Below are 17,873 nucleotides of genomic sequence, written 5' to 3' on the forward strand. Positions count from 1 at the left end.
TCCTGTTTTACATGCCCTCAGCGACGTGAGTGATAGATAGATAGATGACCCTTGAACAATGTGGAGTTAGGGGCATTGCCACCCCCCCACCCCCCCAACACACACACATTAAAAAATCCACGTGTAATTTAGATTCCCCCCAGACTTAGTCTCCAGTATCCTCGGAGGGATGGTTCTAGGCCCCCCCCCCCTTACCCTCCTTACCAAAATCCGAGGATGCCTATATAAAGTGGCCTAGATCAGATCAGTGCCTGCAGATGGGCCTTCACACCCACGGACTCCCAACTGTGAATTGAAAACACAGTACAGGTATTTATGAAAACAGTCTTCGTGTAAAGGGACCTGTGCAGTTCGAACCCATGCTCAGGGGGCAATTGTATTTTCTTCACATCCTTGCCAGCATTTGCTGTTCTTACTGTTTTGTTTTTTTAATTTAAACCATTCTGGCAGGTGTGTAGTAATATCTCACGGGTTTTAATTTGCATGTCTCTAATGGGTAATGATGTTGAAGATATTTTCCTGTGCTTCTTGGCTATGTACAAAGCTTCATATCTAATGATGTGAAATGTCTTTTCATGTCTTTTGCCCAGTTCTAATTGGATTGTTTGTTTTTTTACTATTGAGTTTTGAAAGGTTTTATATATTATGTGTGTGTGTGTGTGTGTGTGTGTGTGTATACTAGTCCTTTGTTAGATATTTGGTTTGCAAATTTTTATCCCCACTCTGTGGCTTATCTTTTCACCCTCCTAAGAGGATCTTTGGTAGAGCAAAAGTTTTTAATTTTAATGAAGTCTAATTTGCTAATTTAAGTTTGTGTTCCAGTTTGAATTAATTTTTGTATAAGGTTGAGGTGATTTGTTTATTTTTTGGTTGTGGATGTCCATTTGCCTCAGGACCCTTTGTTGAAAGGCTGCATCTCCGTTGTTGAATTGCTTTATCACTTTTGTTAAAAATTAAGTTGGGCATATTTGTGTGGGCCTATTTCTGGTTTTCTATTCTGTTCCATTGATCTAATGCAGGGGTCCTCAAACTTTTTAAACAGGGGGCCAGTTCACTGTCCCTCAGACTGTTGGAGGGCCGGACTATAGTTTAAAAAAAAACTATGAACAAATTCCTATGCACACTGCACATATCTTATTTTGAAGTAAAAAAACAAAATGGGAATAAATACAGTATTTGTATTTGCATGTGGCCCGCGGGCCGTAGTTTGAGAACCCCTGATCTAATGTGTCTAACCTTCCACTGATACCACACAGTCTTGATTACTGTGGATAAATAATAATCTAGTAATCGGGTAGATGGATTCCTCCCGATTTATTCTTCTTTTTTAATTTTTAAAAATTATTCTAGTTTCTTTGCCTTTCCAAATGCATTTTAGAATGATCTTGTTTATATATACAAAAAGTCTTGCTGAGCTTTTGATAGTAATTGTGTTAAACCTGTATACCAATTTGGGGAGAATTAACATCTTAAGAATCTTCTGGTCTATAAATACAATATGTTTCTCCTTTTATTTATATCTTCTTTGATTTCTTTTATCAACATTGTATAGTTTTCAGCATGTAAATCCTGTACATACTTTGTTAGATTTACACGTATTTAATTTTTAAAAAGCGATTGCAAATGGTATTATATTTTTAATTTTGATGTCCACATATTCATTGCTAGTATATAGAAATATAGTCGATTTTTCTTGTTTGTTTTGTTAATCTTCACCTGAGGATATGTTTTCCATGAATTTTTAGAGAAAGTGGAAGGGAGGGAGGAAGGGAGGGGAAGAGAGAGACACATTAATTGGTTGCCTCTCGCACATGCCCTGGCCCGGGCAGCAGATCAAACCTGCAACCCAGGTACGTGCCCTGGATTGGGAATCGAAGCTATGACTCTTTGGTGCACAAGCTGATGCTCTAAGTACTGAGAAACACTGGCCAGCGCTACAGTCAATTTTAAAAAATATATATTTTTACTGATTTCAGAGAGGAAGGGCGAAAAGAGATAGTAACATCAATGATGAGAGAGAATTATAGATTGGCTGCCTCCTGCACATGTCTCCCACTGGGGATCGAGCCCCCAACTTGGGCATGTGCCTTGGCCAGGAAACTCACTATGACCTCCTAGTTCATAGGCCGACGCACAATCACTGAGCTATGTTGGCTGTGCTACAGTCAATATTTTATACCAGTCTTATATTCTGTAACCTTGCTGAACTTGCTAGTTTATTTTTTCTATAGGTAGTTTGTTTTTTTCTATAGATTCCTTGTTATTTTTTACATAGACATACATGTCATCTATAAATATCATATTTCTTCTTTCTGATCTGTATGCTTTCTATTTCCTTTCCTTACCTATTGCACTGGCTAGAATAAGAGTTCTGAGAGTGGATGTCATTGCCTAGTTCCTGATATTAGAGGAGAAGCGTTTAGTCTAGTGGTTCTCAACCTTCCTAATGCCGCGACCCTTTAATACAGTTCCTCATGTTGTGGTGACCCCCAACCATAAAATTATTTTCATTGCTACTTCATAACTGTCATTTTGCTACTGTTATGAATCGTAATGTAAATATCTGATATGCAGGATGTATTTTCATTGTTACAAATTGAACATAATTAAAGCATAGTGATTAATCACAAAAACAATATGTAATTATATATGTGTTTTCCGATGGTCTTAGGCAACCCCTGTGAAAGGGTTGTTCGACCCCCAAAGAGGTCGCGACCCACAGGTTGAGAACCGCTGATTTAGTCTTTCACCACTCACCATTATGTACATTGTTAGCTCTCTAGGCTTTTTGTACATGTTCATTATTAGTTGAGGAAGCTCCCTTATATTTCTGCTTTCTTGAGGTTTTTTGTTTGTTTTCTAAATCATGAGTGTGTGAATTTTCTGAATTAAATGATGTAATCACAGGATTTTTTCTGTAGCCTATTGATATGGTGGATTACATTGATTTAAAAAAAATTAAACCAGCCTTGCATTCCTGGAATAAAACGCACTTGGTCATGGTATATAATTCTTTAAATACTAGAGGTCCGGTGCACGAATCTGTGCACAGTGGGGTTCAGCTGGCCTGCCCCGATGGGGGCTGATCAGGCCAGCCAGCAGGGGGGAGGGGACACAGAAATGGGGGGGCTGATCAGGGCCCCGATCGGGCTGGTTGGCCACCGCAGTGTGCATCATAGCCCCCGGTCATTCTGGTCTTTCTGTCGTTCTGGTCGCTGGGCTTTTGTATATATAGATGTTGTTGAATTCTTTTTCGTTGATTTTTGCATTGCATGTATATTTATGAGGAATATTGATCTATAGTTCCTTTTCTTTCCTCTTTTTTTTGGTACTGTGTCTGATTTTCATATCAGGTTAATAGTAGCTTCATAAAATGAATTGAAAGTGTTTTTTCTTCTATTTTCTAGAAAAGACTATGTAGAATTGGTGTTAATTTGTCTTTAAACATTTGGTGGAATTCTCCAATAAAACCATTTGGGTCTGGATATTTATTTTTTGGGAGTTTTAAAATTACATATTCAGCCCTGTCTGGTGTGGCTTAGTTCGTTAGAATGTCGTTGCATGCACCAGAAGGTCATGGGTTTGATTCCTGGTCAGGGCACATACCTAGGTTGCAGGTTCGATCCGCAGTTGGGGTGTGTGTGTGAGGCAACTGATTGATGTGTCTCTCTCACATCTCCATCTCTCTCTCTCTCTCTCTCTCTCTCTCTCTCTCCCTCTCCCTCTCCCCCTCTCCCTCTTTTTCTCTTTCCCTTCCCCGCTCCTCCTCTTTCTGTCCCTCTCTCCCCCTCCCTCCCTCTCTAAAGTCAATTTTAAAAATTAAATATTCACTGCCCCTAGAATTGTTGCAGGTTAGTTGGCAGGGAGAAGAGAGACTCACTTACACTCAGCATTCTGGCCCTGGACGTCTGGATGGTTGATAGACTGACATTTGGTGAAGCAAACAAACAAACATTACATATTCCATTTCTTCAATAGTGATAGTGTCATTCAAATTATGAGATATATATATATATTTTTTTTTTCTGGTGAAAAATTGGCCTATTTCATCTAAGTTATTAAATTCATGTTTGTTGAAATGTTCATAATATTCTCTTGTTATCCTTTTGATGTCTGCAGGATCTATAGTGATAGCTCCTGTTTCATTCCTAAGTTTATTTTGTGTCGTCTTCCTTTTTCTTTGTAGGTTTTGCTTGAAGTTTGTCAGTATCATTGATTTTTTTTTCAAAGACTCAGCTCTGTTTTATTGATTTTACTATTTTTCTATTTCAATTTAATTGATTTCTGCTCTTTTTTTCCTTCTTGTTTTGGGTATATTTTGTACTCCATTTTTGGGTTCTTGAGGTGGGAGCTTATTGATGGGAAAGCTTGGCTCTTTTTTAAACTAAGCATTTTAGTTAGTGCTATGACATTTCCTCGCAGGACTGCTTAGCTGTGTTCCACAAATTTTGATATGTTGTTAATTTTTAAAAATTTTCTTTGCGATTTACTCTTTGACCCATGGATTATTTAGAAGTGTATTATTTAGTTTCCAAATGTTTGGAGATTTTCCTGTTATCTTTATCTTATTGATACAGAGTTTGGTTTCATTGTGGTCATAGAACATACTCTATGATTTCTATTTTTTGAATCTATTGAGGTTTGTTTTATGGCCCAGAATATGATCTATTATGGTATATGTTCTGTGGGGACCTGAAAAGGGGGGAGGTATATTCTGGTATTTGGTGGACTGTTCTAACTGCCAACTAGATTCTGTGGTTGATGATGGTGTTGATTACTTTTATTTCCTTGTTGATTTGCTGTGTTGTTATTCTATCAATTGTTGAGAGAGGACTGTTGAAGTCTCCAACTGTAATTGTGGATTTTTTTTTCTTTGTTTTGTTTTGTTTTCATTCTGCTTTGGTAAAGACTGAGATACTTTATGGTTTCCTTAGTTAGCATACAAATTCCTCCTAGGCAGCTCAACTCAAAATGTTCCCATTCAAAATGTTAATTCCTGAGGCACACACTCAGCCCTTGCCACAGTGCTGTTGACATTTTCTTGTGTGTGTGTGTATCTTTCTCACATATATGTGTGTGTGTGTGTGTGTGTGTGTGTGTGTGTGTATAGAAAAGATATATATATATATATCTTAGAAAATATATATATATTTTCTAAGGAAATTTTTTTTAAAATATACTTTCGTTGATTTTAGAGAGAGGAAGGGAGAGGGATAGAGAGACAGAAAAATCAATGATGAAAGAGAATCATTTATGTCCTCCATGTCCCTACTGGGGATGAAGCCTGCAACCAGAGCATGTGCTCTGATCAGGAATTGAACTGTGACCTCCTGGTTCATGGGCCAAGGCTCAACCACTGAGCCACACCGGCCAGGTTTGACACTGTCTTACAGTATGCTGCTTTCCCGTAAACAGAGAATACCTTCCACCTTTCTGCAGGGCGCACCACATGGTGCATGCACCTGTCCCTGTGCGAGTACATATTGTGGATTTCTTTATTTCTCTGTTTAGTTCTGTTTTTTGCTTCATTACCTTGCAGCTTTGTTTCTTGGGGCATATTCATTTAGGATTGCTTTGTCTTCTTGGTAAATTGACCCTTTTATCATTATATAATGTTCCTTTCTGTCTCTGGTCCTTTTCTTTATTTTGAAATCCATTTTATCTGATGCTATATAGCAACTCTGCTCTCCTTTGATCATTATTTGTGTGATGTATTTTTTCTTTTCAACCTATCTGTGAGTTTCTTATAGTTTGGTCTTTGTATAAAATCTGCTTTGTCAGTCTGTCTTTTAACTGGTGTACTTAGACCATTTATATATAATACTAGAGGCCTGGTGCACGAAATTCGTGCGGGGGGAGGGTGTGTGTCCCTCAGCCCAGCCTGCACCCTTTCCAATCTGGGACCCCTTGAGGGATGTCCGACTGCCTGTTTAGGCCCGATCCCAGAATTGAACCCGGTGGGGTTGGGCCTAAACCGGCAGTCGGACATTCCTCTCACAATCCAGGAATGCTGGCTCCCAACCGCTCGCCTGCCTGCCTGCCTGATTGCCCCTAACCGCTTCTGCCTGCCAGCCTGATCACCCCCTAACCACTCCCCTGCCAGCCTGATCGATGCCTAACTGCTCCCCTGCAGGCCTGGTCACCCCTAACTGCCCTCCCTTGCCAGCCTGGTCGCCCCCAACTGCCCTCCCCTGCAGACCTGGTCGCCCCCAACTGCCCTCCCCTGCAGGCCTGGTCACCCCTAACTGCCCTCTCCTGCTGGCCTGGTCGCCCCCAACTGCCCTCCCCTGCCGGCCATTTTTGACCACATGGGGGCGGCCATCTTGTGTGTTGGAGTGATGATCAATTTGCATATTACCTCTTTATTATATAGGATAATCATTGCTATGTTAGGGTATAATTATTGTTTCCTGTTCTCTTTTATTTCTCTTCCTTCTTGAACTTCTTTTTTTATAATTTAATTTTTATGATAAATTTGATGACTTTTAGTGATTTTTTTCAGTTTAGTTTTTTTTTTTTTTAGTGGTTGCTCTAGGCATGACATTATGTATACATAACTTATCACAGTCTATCATTGGTGGTGTAATTTTATCAGTTCAACTAAAAGGAAATACTCCCATAATATGCCTTTATCCTTCCCTATGTAAGTGCCTTAACTATTTTCTCTACATAATTTAGAACATTAGACAGTGTTATTTATAATTTTTGCTTCAGTTGTCAAACATAATTTAGAAAACTGAAAAGAAGGGAAGCCTGATGACATGTATTTTTGCTTACTATGTTCTTGCTTCCTTTATGATGATCCAGGTTTTCTTTGATTATTGTTTCCTTTTTGTTTAGAGAACTTTCTTTAGCCATATTTTAGAAAGGGTCTGTTAACAAATCTCTGAATTTTCCTTCATCTGAGAATATCTTGATTCCCTTTTATTCCTGAAAGATTTTTTCACTGGATATAGGATTCTGGGTTGACTATTGTTTTCTTTCAGCATCTGCAAAATATTGTATCACTTTCTTTAGGTCACCATAGTCCTTGATGAGAAATCCATTGTCATTATATTTGTTTTTCTCTTATCTATAGCTGTTGTTTTTCTCTGGCTGCTTTCAAGATTTTTTCTTTATGTCTTTAGTTTTCAGAATTTAATTTTGATGTGTCTTGCTGTGGATTTTTTTTTTTTCCAATCCTTTGGAGTCACTCAAGTTCTTGAATTTATGGGTTGTTACTCTGGCCAAATTTGGGAAGTTTTCAGCCATTCTTTCTTCAAGTGCTATTTCTGCCCAATTCTCCTCCTCTCCTTCTGAGACTCTGATGACACAAATGTTAGAACTTTTGTTACAGACCCACAGGTCTCTAAGATTCTATTCTTCTCTTATTTTTTCAGTCTGTTTTCTCTCTGATGTCTGATTGGATAGTTTCTATTATTTTGTCTCACAGTTCACTGATTCTTCCCTTGGTTCCCATTATTTTGCTGTTGAGCCTATCTGTTGATCTTTTTATTTCAGTTATTGTATTTTTCAGTTTAAAAATCTCCTTTTGGAAAAAAAAGAGATAAATCATGGACATGGACAACAGTGTGGTTATTGTGGAGGTGGAGGGAGATGGGAGGAGGTGGTAGAGGGCATAGAGGGGATAAAAGGTAATGGAAAAAATTTAAATTTAAAAATAAATAAAAATTTCCTTTTGATTCTTCTATCTCCTGTTTCTTTGCTGAGGCTTTCTGTGGTTTAGTTTATTCTAAACAGGTTCATAATTTCTTACTGAATCATTTTAGCATGGCTGCTTTAAAATTGTCATCAGATAACTCTGATACGTCTACATTGGTGTTAACTCTGTTGAATGTTTTTGTTTATTCCATTTACAACTTTCATGATTCTTAGTATGACAGTGACTTTCTTCTTCTTCTTCTTCTTCTTCTTCTTCTTTTTGGTTTATCCTCACCCGAGGATATTTTTCCATTGATTTTTAGGAAGAGTGGAAGAGAGAGGGAAAGACAGAAACATCGATGTGAGAGAAACACATCTATTGGTTGCCTCCTGCACGTACCCTTGACCAGAATCGAACCCAGGACCCTTTGGTCCGCAGGCCAATGCTTTATCCACTGACCCAAACCAGCCAGGGCTGGCCGTGTTATTTTAGGTGACCCTTCCCTTTCCGTTGGACTTTCCTGGCACTGCTTCAGTGGGAAAAGGGGAGTCCCTGCCTTTTATTTTTAGGTGGAGGTGGAAGTGCAGGCCCCCCACGTGGCCATGATTGACACCTCAGGTGGGAAGTGCCTGTGTGGGGTGCAGGGGAGTTCAGCTTTCCATATGTCCCCCTCTGACATCGCCCCAACAGGGAGAGTGAGGAGGCCTATTACCTGCTGGGTGGGAATAGAAGTCCTAGCTCCCTGCCTGGCCTCCTGACACCTCCCTAGCCGGGGTGCTGGGGCGCCTCTAGCGGGCGGGTGGAAGTGCAGCCTTTGTTGGCATGGTGGGGGTGGGCTCCATCTCTTCTGTGGTGTCTGGCTGGAGGAGGGTGGTTATTGTCTGAGAGTTTCTGTCTTGCCAGGCTGTTCCTTCCCTGGCTCTTTGGCTCGAGAAAGCAGGCTTTTCTCTTGGCCCATTGGCATTTCCAGGTTGCCTGCTCCTCCAGTCCCCGGTCTGGGACAGGGAGGCAAAAAGAAAACCAGGGCATGCGCCTCCTTGTCGTTTCTTGGTCCTGAAGTGTCCATCCTGCCTGCCTTCTCTTCACTTTCAGAGTCTTCTCTGTTTCGTCTTCTATCCAATGCCCACGGTTTTATTTGTACTTAGAAGGATAGGGAAGTTATGTCTCCCATATTCCAGGAAGGAGAGGTTTCAGGGAACCTTTTTGGGAAAGGCTTTGGGTTGAGGCCACCCCGACTCTTTCCAGAGAGGAGCCGGGAAGAGGCACAGCCTCTGCTGTATGGGCCGGTGAGGGAAGCTGTTGAAGCGGAAGGGAAGCAGGCCAGGGGTGCTTTCATGTGGTGGCTTTTCCATGGGGGTTAGGCCATGTGCTTTCTCCAGGGTCGCCTGCTTGAAACAGCTCAGTCCATCTTCAGTTCCATACAGCTCAGCTTGGATCCTCATTATCCACAACAGATACCTGCTTCTCCTGCACGCCCCCCACCCCCCAAAACACAAACAACCAAAAGACCAGCCACCCAGCCAAAGAACAGCACTAGCTGCATGAGTGATAGAGTATGTCCCCCGGGCTAGCTTCCTTGGGGGGTCTGCATTTCAAGTTGTTACGGGTTTTCAGGAAGGAAATGCCTTCCATCTGCCGGAGGCCTTGCCCAGGAAAGAAGGTGAGGATTGAGAGGGGTGACTGCTGCCTCACAGAACTGCTGGGAGCCTCTAGTCCGCGGGGACAGGCTCTGCTGGGTACTCCTAGGTCAGTGATGGCGAACCTATGACACGCGTGTCAGAGGTGACATGCGAACTCATTTTTTTTGGTTGATTTTTCTTTGTTAAATGGCATTTAAATATATAAAATAAATATCAAAAATGTAAGTCTTTGTTTTACTATGGTTGCAAATATCAAAAAATTTCTATATGTGACACGGCACCAGAGTGAAGTTAGGGTTCTTCAAAATGCTGACACGCCGAGCTCAAAAGGTTCGCCATCACTGGCCTAGGCCTACCAACACAGTGGGCTCCGCTGTTGGCATTAGGTACTCTGAGAGGTATAGGGAGAAGCACTTGCCGAGCCAGGTGGCCGGGTCGGGATGACAGGTGCTCTGAGAGGGGTGTCCTGGTGTCTGGCTCTTCTGGCTGTGGACTGGGTTGCAGACTCTGGTGTTCTCAGTAGAGGCTGCTCTGCACTGCTAGGTTGGCTCCCCTATTTCCCCACACGTGCAGTCATTCCTGCCGCGTGCCTGTGCCCGCAGAGTCCTCCTGTCCCAGGCCATCCTCCTGTGTGTGGGAGGGGGTGGCAGGGGGGCTTACATCCTTCACAGTCAGATCTGCTCCATCTGCTCCCTTGCTGTTGCCCAGCGGACGCCTGGTGGTTCTTGTTGTCATTCAGCTGTGGGTACCAAGTCAACCCTTAGGTGCTTCTTGCTCCACCTCTTCTCTGTCAGGCCAGTGCCTGCTGCCTGTTGCTCCCCTCTGGCCTCTAGGTCATTCCACCTCCCTTCCTACAAACCAATGGACTGGACTGGGTTGTTACTGCCTTTTGAAACTTTGTTCTGGGTCTCTTTGAATTAAGTTTCCCAAATCTGGCGGGGTTGGGGAGGGGGGCAGGGTCACTTGAAAACTTTCCCAGATATGGCCTTCTCAGGTTCGAGAGACGGATTCATGAACTTACAATTCTTTTGGACTGTGAACCCACAAAAATAGGAGCAGTTTCTTATTTATCTCTGCTTTCCCATCGCCTGACACAGGCCTTGGTAGAGTGCTTTGTTTAACAGTTTTATTGCAATAACATTCACGTACTGTGTAACTGACCCATTTAAAGTATACAATTTGATGATTTTCAGTATATTCCCAGAGGTGTGTACCTATCACCACAATTGATTTTAGAACATATTCATCATCCCAAAAAGAAGCCCTGTACCTTTTTGCTGTCACCCCCCAACTTCTATCCCCCAGCCCTAGGCACCCACTAATCCACCTCCTGTCACTGTGGATTTGCCTTGGTACATGTTCTTGTTGGGAGGTTCCCTGCCTCCCATCCTGTTCCTCCTCCCGGAGCAGGTGTTTCCTGCCCTGGTCCTCCATTGGCCCAGCCTTCCCATCTTTCAGGACAACCTGCACACCTGGAAAGGTACTCTTTGGGGTGCTCTGTAGAAGGAAGTCATAGCCAAGCAAGTGGATGCTGGCAGGCTCCCCGGTGTACAGCACATGGGGCTGTGCACACAGTAGGCCTGAGTAGACATTTGTTGAGTGAATAATGACACTGATGGTGGGCCGGGATGAAACAGTGGCTGGGTTCTGAGGGAATTGTGCCAGTCGTTCAGGGACAGGTCCAGTAAATACAGCAGATAGTGGGAAGGTACCTCAGAGCCCTGCACCCAGAGACTAGGAGGGTGGTATACAATTAAAGCTAAGCAGAAATGGGAGATATGACTGTGGTCCAAGCTTCTGATGTTATAGATCAGAGAACTGTAGGCTGAGAGCAAAGTGGGGATTCACCGGGCCCAGGAGACCCACCCTAACGCTGACCTCTCCATCCTTCGTGCGGGCTGCCCTGGGTCTGCCAACTGCACACCTGAGTGATGGGGAAGGCTGAGTGTGCTCACCTACTAGGGGATGGCTGTGTGCTCTGCTCTCCCAGGCAGATTTATTTCCTCACCCAGGTCATGGCCCTCCTGAGTTGTGTCCCTAACCCTGGTTCCCCGCCAGCACCCACTCCGTGTTTCATCAAAGCCAGCCTCTCAACTTCCTTCCTTCAGCCCACTCCATACCCCTTGCCCAAAGCCCCTTGTACCTGCTCTGTTTATGTCCATGGGGAAAAGCCAGTGTTTCCCTTAGGGGCCTTGAGGACCCTGCAGAAGCTAAGGAAAAAGAGTGTTCTTGTCTCATCCAGATGCTGTGTGACCTCTGGCTAGTGACCTTCCCTTTCTGAGTCACAGATTCCACAGCTCTAAGATGAGGTGGTGTGACAAGGCCTCCCAGTTTGGAGAGTATTAAATAAAAAGCATCTTAGGAGGGCCCGAAAGGCTCACCCAGAGATCAGTCCTTATATGTAAAGTAGAGGTGGGCTTTACTTTGTGTTACAGCCCTCCAAAGGGTAGTGACAGATAGGCCTGCGCATGCCTTTTCCAACCCCTTCTCACTCTCTGTGGTGGCTAAGACGGGAGGCAGAGCCAGAGGATCTGTCTGGACCTTTTAGTTCATGTTGAACTCCTACTGCCAGGGTCTCAGATGAGGGGGACTCTTCGAATATAAAAATATAATAATAACTAACATTTATTAAGCACTTGGAGGCCAAGCACTGTACTCAGTATTTTTTCCTCAGTTTTATTTATTTATTTTGTTTTTCAGAGAGGAAGGGAGAAGGAGAGAGAGATAGTAACATCAACGATGAGAGAGAATCATTGCTCGGCTGCTTCCTGAATGCCTCCTTCCCCTGACCGGGGATCGAGCCCACAACCCAGTCATGTGCCCTGACCAGGAATAGAACCGTGACCTCCTGGTTTATAGGTTGATGCTCCACTACTGAGCCAGGCCCAGCCAGGCTCAGATTTTTTCTTTTTTTTTTTTAAATAGGATTCACACACCATAAGATTAAAGTGTACGATTCAGTAATTTGTAGCATATTCACAAGTTCATGCAATCGTCTCCACTATCTAATTCCAGAACATTTTCATCACCACAGAAAGAAACCCATACGTGTTAGTGTTCACTCCCATCTCTCGTTTCCTCCATGTCCTAGCAACACTCACCTGCTTTCTGTTTTTATGGATTTACTTATTATTCATATGAATGGAATCATACAATATGTCTGTGGTCTTTTGTGTCTGTCTTCTCACACTTAGCATAATGTCTTCATGTTGTAGTGTGTCAGCACTTCGTGCCTTTTTATTGCTGAATAATATTCTATTGCAGGGGTCCTCAAACTACGGCCCGCGGGCCACATGCAAATACAAATATTGAATTTGTTCCCGTTTTGTTTTTTTACTTCAAAATAAGATATGTGCAGTGTGCATAGGAATTTGTTCATAGTTTTTTTTTAAACTATAGTCCGGCCCTCCAACGGTCTGAGGGACAGTGAACTGGCCCTCTGTTTTAAAAGTTTGAGGACCCCTGTTCTAGTGTATGGATATACCAGGTTTGTTTATCCATTCATCTGTTGATAGTTATTAAAGTGATTTTACCTTTTGGTCATTGTTTGTATTGCTGCTGTTAATATTCATGTCCAAGTTTTTATTTAAGCACCTGCTTTCAGTTTTCTTGGATGTGTATACTTAGGAATGGAATTCTGGGTTGCATGGAATTCTACGTTTAACCTTTTGAGGAATTGGCAGCCTGTTTTCCACAGTGGCTGCACCATTTTACGCTCCTTTGCATTATCTCATCCATCCTCACATAAGTTTCATGGGGTCTAGATATAATTATTACCCATCCCCCTCCATTTCAAATGGGGGAATTGAGACTCAAAGGGTTTTCAGCCCAAGGTCATACAGCCACTAATTCGATGACTCTTTGGCCAGTGCTAGCTGTGATCACTAAAGCAGTGTCTCTTCTCCCAGACCCTGGTTTGACCATCAGAGTGAGGGCTTTGACTCTGCTGTTCATGTGCTATAGCTAGTGCTGGCACACATTGGCACTCACATGGCTTTTGAAGAAAATGCCATTTTTTCCTGATCTTGGTAGCGTGATCGGGAACTAGAGAGAGGCATCTGTTTCTTAGGAGTTCCTAAACTCTGCACTTTCTCAGCTTCCTGCTGGGTGCTGTGCTCCACTCTTCATACCCGATGCTGTAGACTTCCTATGAGCCTCTGTGTCAAATATCTTTCTTGGAGACTCAGCCTGTGGCTGGGGGATGAGCTATGTGGAATGTGCTAAGCAGAGGTGACTTCTGTTTCTCCTAAGTGCTTGTCATTAATTTGACTGTTGAAACTTGTTTTCTCTCTCTGTCTCTCTCTCTCCCCCCCCCTCCCCCTTCCCCTGTCCGAGGCGACTGATGACCTGCCCTTTTCTCCTCTAGGCAAAACCCATTTATGGTGGCTGGCTGCTCTTGGCTCCAGATGGGACTGACTTTGACAATCCAGTACATCGGTCTCGGGTAAGGGATGAACGCCTGGGGTGGGAGGGACCAGAGAGGGGCATACTGACAGAATGGGAGAGGGAGATGCAGAATTGACAGCAGGTTAGGGGGTGGTAGGGTCTGCAGGGAACCCCCATTTGGCAGACTTGGAGTACCCACAGGAAACGTCTCAATTACACATAGTTAAATCTGGTGCTCCCTTCACAATGAGAAGCTCTCACATGGTGCTGCTTGCGTCATAGCTCAGCTTTGATTCTAGAAATAGTTCAATGGAAAAGGAAAAGTCAGAAGGGCAGTTCAGCCAATGTTTGCAGGTCTGCTACGTAGGCGCCCAGTTCCTTCAGTGCCAAGGCCCTGCCTCCTGCAGCTCCCTCCTTTCCTCTCCTCCCTTCCTCCCTTGCCAGGGACTCAGCACATAGGCACTAGGAAAGGGAGGAGGCCCAGACCATTGGTCCCTGCTGTGCACAGGCTGCTGGAGCAGTGAGATGGTCAGACCAGCCTTGCCCCTGACCAGAGGTTTTTATTCCTCTGCCAGGGATCCCCATTGGATTTGACTTCAATTAAAATACCCTCTTTCCTTTTCCACATGCTTTTTCCCGGTGCTGCTGCCTGTACCCTATAAATTTCTCCAACTCTGCTCCCTCTTATCGCCTGCTCACTCAGAGAGCCTCTGGCCTGTCTCAGTCTCTGCTGCCCCAGCCTGAATGCTATAGTCCAGGGCGGGGCTTGTGGGCCCCACAGACCTCGTATTGTGTCTGGGTCCTTTGGGATTCCTTCTAGAATGGCTTTGTCTTTAGAGACTACAAAAAGTGCCTTGGAAATGTTTCTCGGGAGGAGTTTCTCCCTGGACACGCAATGTGGATCAGTCCTCTACGGTCCTCTTTATAGGGCTCTGTGAGTGTCCTGTTCCTGCCACCAGGCGGGAGAGCTGTGCTTCAATATCTGCAGCAACCATTTATATTGAGGTCATACAGAACTGCTTCTAATGGGAAGTCATTCATATAAATGATGTAATTCTGGCCCAAAGCAAAGAGACATGATGTTTTAGTTAGTTCTTATGGCCTTATTGCCGGTAAAAGTATGAATTATGTTGGGCTTTTTGAAATGTTGAAAACGGGTCATGGATCCTCATGAAGGAGGCACATACCCTTGTGGTCCTTTTTATTCCACTGTCAGTGCCATTGGACCACCCTTGTCCCTAGTGCCTGGCCTTTGGTTGGAGAGTGGAGAGGGCACCCTGCCAGTTGCATGCTCCCTGGACATCGGCGTTAGTTGTTCCCACTCGTCAGTTTTTGTTAGCTCACTTCTTAGTGAGTACTAGAGCTGGCTATCTCTTTCCCTGTCTCCCATTCCCTGTGGATCATTGGAACAACCTCTTATAGCAGTTTCCTATATTTTCTCAGAGGTGGGGGATCAGAGCTTGGTGTTCTCAGGTTATTCCATATCGTGTCAGATAATTCATAAAATAGATATTGACACATACCATGTGATAAGCTCTGTGCTGGGTACATAGAGAATGCAAAAGGTGATCAAGACATTTCTGCTCCTGAGGAGCTTGCAATTAAAATAAATCAGACATCTTGTTAATTCTCAGTAACTTGTATGGAAGCATACTGGGTGGTTTGGGCTTCTCTGGCCCGGTCCTGGATAATAAATCACTGTTCTTCCGCCTGAGATCCCTCCTTTCCTGCCATCTGCCTCAGAAATGGCAGCTGTGGAAGCAGCATTCTTTAAAAACAGCTTTGTCAGATACCGGGGCTCAGCAAGGGGAGATCAGGGCCAGAACTCTCCTAAACACCCACTCCGTGTTCCTTTGCAGAAATGGCAGCGGCGGTTCTTTATCCTCTACGAGCATGGCCTCCTGCGCTACGCCCTGGATGAGATGGTGAGTGTCCTCCTTGGCCCATTCCTCGTCTCCAGCTTCGCCAGGCCACTTCATTGTGGCTGCATTTGCATCATCTATGAGCACAGCATCTGTGTGCTCTCACTTGGGCTTCTGTTTTGGAGCCTGGAATTTTTGAAGAACTTGTGGCAACGGTAGAGCTGACCCTTAAAACCTAGACCCTTTGGTTTGAGGCATCTTCAGTGGTCACGGGTGAGAGTAAGTAGTGTGGGAGGAAGTCACTTCTATCCACGGCTTCTAGGGGTTGGACTTGGCCAGAGCACTCCTAGTAGAAGTGGAGCAGGCTGTGGACCTGCAGGGCAGATGGGAGGCTGGCTGTGCTGTACATGCATGTGGAAGTTGGGCACATGTGTTCACCTGCTGTAGTCCCAAGACTGCCCCTCAGTTCCATGGCTGTAATTGGTCTTGCTCATCCAACTGATCTGCAGAAGCTTCCTGGTTGTCATTGTTCTTCTAGTCACTAAGCCAGGGCATGCAGGTCCTTCTTGCCCTGTCACCCCCTGGTTTGCTTCCTGCTTCCTGGACTGGATGAGTGTTTATTGCTCTTGGTCTAGAGGCAAACTCGAAAACCAACCAGGTAGAATGTTCTGGCTTTCCTTTTTCTACCCATTTTGTGTACTGATTTTTTTTCTCTAAAGGAGATTGGTCTCCTGACTAAAGTATGACTGAATTCCAAGCTTTATAAAGGGTTGGAGATGGAGAATTTGAGCATCTTTTCCGGTTCCATTTGAGTATGTGAATGTGAGTGTATTCATTTGTACAGCATTTTTAAATTGGGATTACCCTAGAAAATCTGGTCACACCATGTAAAATAGATTAACCCATCTCTTTGCAGGAAGGGTGAAAGCAGGGTCTAGAGGTGTGAGCAGAAATGACTGTCTACCCAAGGGCCTCAGACTATGTGGACACTTGGGTTTTAGGGTGGTTATTACAGCTAACTGGTGAATATAAGTGGGTTCACTTCCACACGTGGGTCCCAATCTTTGTATTGTGATGCTTTCTCTATTTTGTTTCTGGGATGAATTAATAGGTATGATATCTAGTGTGGAATTAATAGGTATGACACTTAGTTCTTTATTGACTATCACCTCGTTGGTTCCTTCCTAAAAAGAACTTTCTTCCTTCTCATTCTTTCTGTGAGCATATTTGTACATTGTGGATGGGCCACCGAGGGTTTTTACCATGGAAACATCTGTGATCCAGAGTGATTTGAGGTGACTGGGTTGGAGGTGAGTGCTAATGGGGTGGTGGGACTCGCTAGGGAGCAGGGAAACTGATTTCACTTGGACACTCGTTTCCTTTGAGGAGAGGAGGCAGGTGTGGAGGCAGAGCCAGTGCTCCCCATGAGTTCTCCCAACTTGGCTGTGGTGCCTGCAGGGGCGCTGGAGCGGGAGCCGGGCTGCTAAGAGCCTGGAGGTTCACTGTGTCCTCCCCTCTGCCCGTGACCTGTTCAGAAGCCCTGCGAAGACTAGCAATTAGAGAAGAGCCTCAGAGGTTACTGGGTTCTATTCAGACCGGGCTGGGCAAGGAGTTCCCTGGACTTTCCTTGCACATCGATGATTCTGGTCAGGAGCTCTTCCTGTGGGTCTAACTGGAGTCCAGCACAATTCATTATTCCCTGCAGCTCAGAGGCACAGGCACCATGAGGGTGGCTACTGGGGACGCCTTTGTGTGGGCACAAACGCAGAGCACATGCTGCATCCCAAGAGCTGTTGAGCCCTGAGGACTGACACCTTGCAGTACAATTTGGTCTCCCAGCAACCTGGATGCTGGTTGGGCAGAAGTGGAGCTGTGCTAGTGACGTGAGAAAAGAAAGAAGCCTCAGCAAAAACTTGGACTGTAGGGAGGGCATTGGGGGAATGCTCAGAGTGGAGAGTTTTGGGCCATGGGCCACTTTCTGGCAGATGACCTTGGAGCTTAAGACCCTGTGAGCCAGGTAGTGCTGATCTGCCCAAACTGTGGGCGGTACAGATCCACTGCCTCTGCAGGGAAGAAGCTGGCATTACTTCTGTGAGTGAAGAAACAGCCGTGGCAGTTGTTTTGAAATACCTTTAAAGCTACATTTCACATGTAAGGATTTTCCCTTATGTGTGGGCAAGTTTGCAAGGAAGCATCTGGGTTGCACTTACGAAGAGGCTGAGTGAAGGGGCAGTCAGGTGCCAGCGGCCCGTGGTCATCATCATCGGCCATTGCCATGGGGCTTCCAGGCGGGCTCCTGTTCCCCCGCGGTTTGTATCAGGCCTTGTTCTTCATGGCCACTTT

The 17,873-nt window shown here is 44.5% G+C and overlaps 1 protein-coding gene and 1 pseudogene across 1 annotated transcript in view; both read left to right on the top strand.

Moving 5' to 3' along the window:
- The window catches only part of MPRIP (myosin phosphatase Rho interacting protein), a 192,493-nt gene that overhangs the window by 24,386 nt on the left and 150,234 nt on the right, over positions 1–17,873 (top strand). Inside the window, exons 2-3 of the mRNA XM_023746019.1 lie at positions 13,649–13,726; positions 15,528–15,593. Coding sequence (XP_023601787.1) covers positions 15,591–15,593 — 3 coding nt within the window. The 5' untranslated portion in view covers positions 13,649–13,726; positions 15,528–15,590. The remainder of the gene's footprint in view (positions 1–13,648; positions 13,727–15,527; positions 15,594–17,873) is intronic.
- On the top strand, positions 3,830–3,932 carry LOC111823686 (annotated as a pseudogene).

The sequence above is a fragment of the Myotis lucifugus genome, unplaced genomic scaffold, assembly GCF_000147115.1.
Source record: "Myotis lucifugus unplaced genomic scaffold, Myoluc2.0 scaffold_616, whole genome shotgun sequence".
NCBI classification, from domain to species: Eukaryota; Metazoa; Chordata; class Mammalia; order Chiroptera; family Vespertilionidae; genus Myotis; species Myotis lucifugus.